General features: G+C 57.1%; 1 protein-coding gene across 1 annotated transcript; it reads left to right on the forward strand.

Annotated features, from left to right (window-relative positions):
* Positions 1 to 258: 258 nt before the first annotated feature.
* Positions 259 to 6767, forward strand: CMTM3 (CKLF-like MARVEL transmembrane domain containing 3). The gene is made up of 5 exons (XM_008574142.1): positions 259 to 396; positions 2741 to 2896; positions 3724 to 3819; positions 4260 to 4380; positions 6376 to 6767. Exons 1-5 carry the CDS (start codon positions 259 to 261, stop codon positions 6402 to 6404), a joined length of 540 nt encoding a protein of 179 aa, XP_008572364.1. The 3' UTR covers positions 6405 to 6767.
* Positions 6768 to 6776: the final 9 nt, after the last annotated feature.

A 6776-nucleotide genomic window follows, 5' to 3' on the forward strand; every position in this document is an offset into this window, starting at 1 on the left:
GTTGAGCTGAAAGGAGCCCCCCGGGATGGGGTGAGGCCCGGGCCGCACAGTGGGGGGCGCGGGCGGGAGCCCGGCGGGGTGACCTCAGCCCCTCCTGCCGCGCTGGGACCCAGCAGCCCCGCCCCCAGTGGCTCCTTCCTGCTCCCGCTCGCCCGCACCCGGCTGGCCTGGCCTTTATCTTCCCGACGCTCCCCGGTCTCCCGCACTGTGGTCCGCACTGGCTGCGTGTGGGGCGGGGGCTGGCGGGAGCCATCGGCGATGGGGAGGAAGAGGCTGGGCAGAAGGGAGGCGGGACAAGGGGCCGCCACTTGTCGCTTAGATCTCCGGCAGCTTGACGGTGACGGTACCCACTTTTCAGACGAGAAAGCTGAGAGGCCGCCGGGGGGCCACGTGAAAGCGAGGAGGGGAGTGGGGGATCGGGGGAGCAGGATTGTGCAGATGGCAGGAGGCGTCGCACAACTCCTCTGCCTCTGCAGTTAGCCCAGGTCACCAGCCCAGCTCCCAAGTGAGGCACCAGCGCCAGACTCAGAGCCCACACTCCCAGGGAGGCGCCTCCTGGCTGGTCACCCCAACCCCACCCCACCCTGGAGGCCACCGGGAGCCACTATGGGGGAGGAGCCTTGAATCCACTGTCCACTGAGGGCGCCCCAACCCTACCCCACCCAGGACCACCTCATGGGGGGTGGGGACAACAAGAGCATAGAGGAGGCGCTTGGCCTGCCTGGGTGTGAGGAATCTAGATCTAGGAACAGGAGGAAGTAGGGGCGGGGGGCAGGGGGAGGCACTCAGGGTACAAGGGGGCCACTCCTCATCACTCCTGCCTCTCCTGGCCACTTCCCTCCCACCCTCAGGCCCAAGCAAGTGGTGAGGCTGACGCAGACAGGAAGGGGAGGAAATGGCCACCAGGAATCGGGGAATGAGAAAACAGGAATCCAGAGGGGATCCCCAGAATCAGGCTGGGGGGGCCAAGGGAGACAGGAAGGGGAGTGTCACAAGAACAACCTTGGGCAGAGAAGTAAGAAACTCAACAGAGAAACACATGGACTTGGGGACAGGGCCAGGTCAGGCTCCGTGGCCTTGCCTTCCTGGGAGTCCCTGAAGCCTCACAGCCCCTCTCTTTATCTGTCCAAGGGGGGCTCAGCTACCCCCTTGGCTGTGTTCAGGGCAGAGGAGGCTGCCCTGGGGACTCCGTGGGATCCCTGCAGCACATTTGTCTGAAGCACCACAGTGCTTCCTGTGGGGCAACTGGGTACCCCCATGTGGCCCCCATGCCCATCCCCTGGGCCCTACTCCAAGCCACTCAGCCATGGACATGCTCAAACCCAGCCACAGTGACAGAAACCAAGACAGATGGCCTCCTCCAGTACCCACAGGGCCGGGTTGCTTAAGAACTCTAACTGGGGTTCAGCCAGCTCTGGGTTCAAATTCTGGCACTCTTAGCCATGTGACAGTCTCTCATCTGTAAAGTGGGAATGTGAGCAGCACCAGGCATATGGATGGTTGTGAAGATCAGAGGAGATACCCACAACCTCGGTGGGCACCAGGCACAGCGGACCCACTGACCCGGCCGTCAGCACCATCCCCTAGTTGCACCTGTTCCGCACACGGTCTGCGGGACTAGCTGGCCACCTAGGCATCCTCCAGCATCAGCTGTTTCCGTCTGCAGTGTTGTGGGTGAGGCTGCAGTGAACATTTTGATTCTTGAGGTTCAAGTTCAGCTGGCCCCACCTTTCACAAAGGTGAATGATGCAGCAGGGCCCAGGCTGTCAGTGCCAACAAACCCACTCCAGGATATTTTTTTTCTCATTATTATGAAAATTTGCAAATACATAGAAAAGCGGAAGGGTTTATACCATTAACACCCATGCACCCACCACTAGATTGTACAGTAAACACTTTACTATCTTTGCTTTATCAAAACCTGTGTATCCATCTATCTGTCCATCAATCCATTTTCTTTTCTTTTTTTTTTTTTTTTTTTCCTTTCTGTCTTTTTTCGTGACTGGTAATGGGATCGCAACCTTTGGTGTTGCGCTCGTACTGCGACTGGCAACGGGATCGCAACCCTCGGTGTCGCGCCCGCACCGCGCTCAGCCAGTGAGCGGACCGGTCTCTATATGGGATCCGAACCCTCGGCAGGAGCACCGCCGCGCTCCCAAGCGCCGCGCCACCGGGCGGCCCCAGCATTCCATTTTCTTTTTCGACACACTCAAAGTTGCAAACGTCAGTACATTTCAACTATAAACATTTCAGCATGCATATCATTAACTAAAGTTCAAGATTTGTTTTCTGTTTGTAAGGTAAAATTTACATTCACTGTAAAGCACATTTTTGGTGTTGGGTGTTATTATTTGAAACTGATTGTTTAGTTTTAATTTGCCCATGTTGGGCACAAAGTTGGGTGGATTCTGCGATAGAGCCGGTGGGGGGAGCAGCTCCAGGAGGTGGCCTCCCGGAGGGCTGGACACACTTGGGAGGCTGGGGCTTCCTGACTGGGTCCTGGTAGGGAGTTGGCTTGGGGCACTGAGGTCCATTCCCAGAAGGCCTGGGGGCAGCTCGGGTGTGAGCCTGGGCCACATGACAGGGTTCTAATCCTGGATCTGCCACTTCCCAGCTGGGGGACTGTGGGCAGGTGACTTCCGCTACTGGAGCCTCCTCTATTCCTGACTGCCGGGCCGGCTCTGAGGAGCACTGGACGAGGGGCATACAAAGGCTTACTCCCCATCTCCCTTCCCCACAGGGGCTCTCGTTCATCACCTTTATCTGCTATGTGGCATCCTCAGCATCTAACTTCCTCACGGCACCTCTGCTGGAGTTCCTGCTGGCCCTCTACTTCCTCTTTGCTGATGCCATGCAGCTGAACGACAAGTGGCAGGGCTTGTGCTGGCCCATGATGGTGAGGACAGGGGTCCCAGGAATAAGGGGTTGGCTGCCCGTCACAATGCAGCCAGATGAGGAATCCAGGGTCCTGCATTTCAGCACTGACCCTTTCTTCAGTGTGCTGGAAGGGCAGTTTGCAGTTGGTTAGCGCCAGGCGGGTAGACCTGGTTTCAGATAATCCAGGCCCCAACACTGTGCAGCCCGTGACCTGGAGCAGGTGTGATGCCTCCAGAGCCCAGCCACTGGACACCAGGTGGCGTTGGTGCTCCCAAGTGTGCCTGCACAGAATGAGCCTTAGCCTCAGGAATTCACACTATTTCCACATGGGCAGGGCAGGTTAACTGAGGACTTCCAGGGCCTACCCAGACCTTAGCCATCTGGCCTCGTTTTATCACCTGGGAGAGCCCAGAGCCCCACCAGTGGACTTTGCTGAATGAAATATGTCATAGAAAAAAGGCACCCTGATCTCTTGACTTCACATCCAGCATCCCTCCACCTGCCCAAGGAGGGCTGCACCCTCTGTGTCCCCATTTTAGGGAGGGGTCAGCAGAAACCATGATCCATAAATGGCCTGGCCACAAGTGTGTGACAAAGTGAGGCCCAGGGCCAGGTCTCCCCGTTGCAGAGCCAGTGGAGCAGTTGACAGGATTTCCAACTTCTGCCTTCTGCCAAATGGGAAATCCAAGCCATGGGGCACAGGACAGCAGCCCAGCTGGACCAGAACAGGACAGTGTCAACTGCTGGCAGCCCACAGGACAACAAGAAGTGCCAGGGTAGGACCCCGGGGATGCTAGGCCTGTGGACCGGGCATGTGACCAGGTGGCTATGCCTCTCTCTCCCCAGGACTTCCTGCGCTGTGTTACTGCGGCCATCATCTACTTCACCATCTCCATCACAGCCGTTGCCAAATACTCAGATGGGGCATCCAAAGCAGCTGGGGTGAGCAGCCACCCTCCCCCTGGGAGGCGATGCCCATCAATGTCCCCCTCGGGTTCACCCCACCCCTCCTGAAGCTCCAGGTGCCCCTCTGGACACCCATTGAGGGTGGGACCTGGAGCACATCCTCTCCCTGTTTAGGCCACTTGCGCTGTCATATGGGTCTCAACTATTCCAAAGTCCTCTTATTAGAGATTTATGCTCCCCTGAGTTTTGAAAGGCTGTTTGTCAAACCATATTCCCAGCTCACGTTGCCATTTCCCATTACCTCAGGGGTCTGTGCCTGCCAGGCTGGGCTGTTTGTCCAGGCAGATGAGAGACAGGCCGTGAGGCCGGGATGGCAGCTTCTCAGTGTCGCCTTCCCCACCCAGCCTCCTGGCCCAGGGGGCGCATGGCTCCTGGTGATGCCTCTCATCCACCCTACTAACTACTGTGTCCCACAGGTATTTGGCTTCTTTGCCACCATTGTGTTTGCAATTGACTTCTACCTGATCTTTAACGACGTGGCCAAATTCTTCAAACAAGGGGAATCCACAGAGGAGGCCACAGCCCACAGGGCAGAAGGTGAGTGTCCGCCCTGCATGCGGTTCCCTGGGGATTCCAGCCAATCAGCGCTGGAGGCATTGCTGCAGGGCTGTCCCTCCCTTGGGGCCACTGGCTAGTTTGCGGCTAGGGTAGGAGCATTTCCTCTCTTGCAATGGGCAGGAAGCATTCTCACAGCCTCATTCTCATGTACCTTCACACACTGATGGAGAAGCCAGTGCCCTCGGGAAGCACGGGCTCCCCTGGGCCTCAGCCTTTCCAGGAAGGGCAAGCTTTGGGCAGGCAGGAGCCTCTGGCCCTTCAGGGCTCCTTCCTGGAGGAGGGCCCAGGGCAGCCAATCACTCTCACCTTCCCCTGCTGTGTCACCTGGTCTCCCCTGCTCCCTCCCAGGCCCTCGTGTAGCATCTGTTGAAGTCAACACCTACAGAGGCTACCACGTGCTGGCGCAGATAGGCAGGGCCAGATGACCCACCCTGGGGAGCTCACAGCCCAGATAGGAGACCCAGGAACAGCGTGGGGATGGACACAGCAGGAAATATGTCATACCAGGGGACAGGAGCCAGAGGAGAAGTCAGGAAAGCCCTCCAGCTGGGCCAGCAATTTATCAGCAAAAGGGGAGCTAATAGGGATAAAGCAGCTGAGGGAGAGGGAGGGAGATGTGCTGGCCAGGCCAGGGCTCATGGAGGTGACCCTGGAGCTGGGTCTGGATGGACCTATGGGAGAACACAGGCAGGAGAAATGGGGCAGGCGGAGGGAGGACAACAGCGTGTGAAGAGCAGGTGCTTCCAGCAGGGGAGATGCATCTCTGGAACAGGTGGATGTACCCCCAAGCATCCAGCAGTGCCAGGGCTGGGCAGGTCAACAAGCAGCGCCCCGCGGTGGAGTTGGGATCTTCCCCAGTCAGCGCCTGTTGTTCCAGGTGGGAGCCAGCCGGTTAGATTCAGGAACTGCCAGTTTCCTAACAGCTGCGCTGCTGGGGCCACAGGGATCTGTGAACCCCGGAAACCATCCCTCTGCTAAAAATGAATGCTGCGCTTCTCATCCCACTGGCAAATATTAGGTTAAATGCTTCTAGGCATTTTTCTCAGACCTTTGTGGACTGCTGCCTGCTGCCTGCCCGCCCAAACAACCAACCCTGTGAACAAGGCGTAAATGTCAGCAGAGACTCGGGTTTTGAATTTTCTTCATTTCGATACTTGGAGAATTCCATATATATAACAAATTTTTCAGCTATAAAATTGTTCCTGGCTTATGTTTGAATTGAATATACGAAAATCCACAATATCTTACTAGTGCAGCCCTGGCATGGAGGTGAGAAGAGCCAGGGTTTAGGGTGGTCTCCAAGCACATGGGGACCCTGGCTACCCTAATAACCCTGCCCCAAGGTGGGGATTGACTAGAGTCCTAAGAGATGAGTGCTGGCCAGGGAGGGGCTGAGCGTCAAAAAACAGCAACTGGCACTGGGGCCAGGGCAGGGGGATTAGGGACCCGGGTACTTTTCTTTCCTGGGGTGGGGGCTTCCAGAAGGCTGTACAGAGTAGTCTTCAGCATTGGTACTTCAGGAACCCACAAGTTGCACCTCACAGACAGGACTTTAACATTATAAAAGTGTTTCTGATCACAATATAAAACAAGGATTGAGGGAGAGGAGTTGAAACTATAAAATGGCTAAAAAAGAGGCTTGTTGATTTTCCAGTACATTTTCATTTGGGGGACAAGAAAACAACCGTCCTCACCTCATCCTGCTGAACTAGGGGGTGGGTTGGGTTGGGTTGGGATGCAGACATAGCACTCTGACATCCCAGGTGAGAACAGCCCGGAGAGACTTGGGAGGGCCTGGGGTCCCAGAGGAAGCACCCCCATCTGCCCCTGGAGGTGCAAGTGGCTACTGTGGAGGCCCCTGGCTGGGCTAACGGTAGAGTCTGTGGGAGAGGCCTGGGCCCAGGACTCCTGCTGACAACCTGGCTCTGCTGCCTCAGAAACTGCTGCCAAACACCCTCTCTGCTTTCCTTGCAGAAGAGAATTCCGACTCGGACTCAGACTGAAGGCCTGGCCGTGCCCTGGCAACCCAAGCCACACAGGCCTTCACCCCTGCACCTTCTGACAGGGCTGGCTGGGAGCGCAGCCAGGGGACACTGCGTGTTGAAGGGAGGCTGTGGCTGCTGATGGGGTGGCCTCCCACAGCTCCAAGGCTGTTCCTGAGCCCAGCATATGAGACTGCCCCGTTAGCACTGTTTAACCACTCTGAGCGTGAGGGTGTCATGAATGTTCCACCCCTTCTCCCCATTTCTCTCCCACAGACCTTAAGCCCTTTACCTCTCTGCCAAAAAAAACCACAAGGAGACAAAGCAGACAGTCACCACCTGCCACAGGCAGCATTTCATGCTGGGGGGGGGGGGACCCCCCCTGGGGGGGGG

The sequence above is a fragment of the Galeopterus variegatus genome, unplaced genomic scaffold (assembly GCF_000696425.1).
Source record: "Galeopterus variegatus unplaced genomic scaffold, G_variegatus-3.0.2 Scaffold999, whole genome shotgun sequence".
In the NCBI taxonomy this organism is placed as follows: domain Eukaryota; kingdom Metazoa; phylum Chordata; class Mammalia; order Dermoptera; family Cynocephalidae; genus Galeopterus; species Galeopterus variegatus.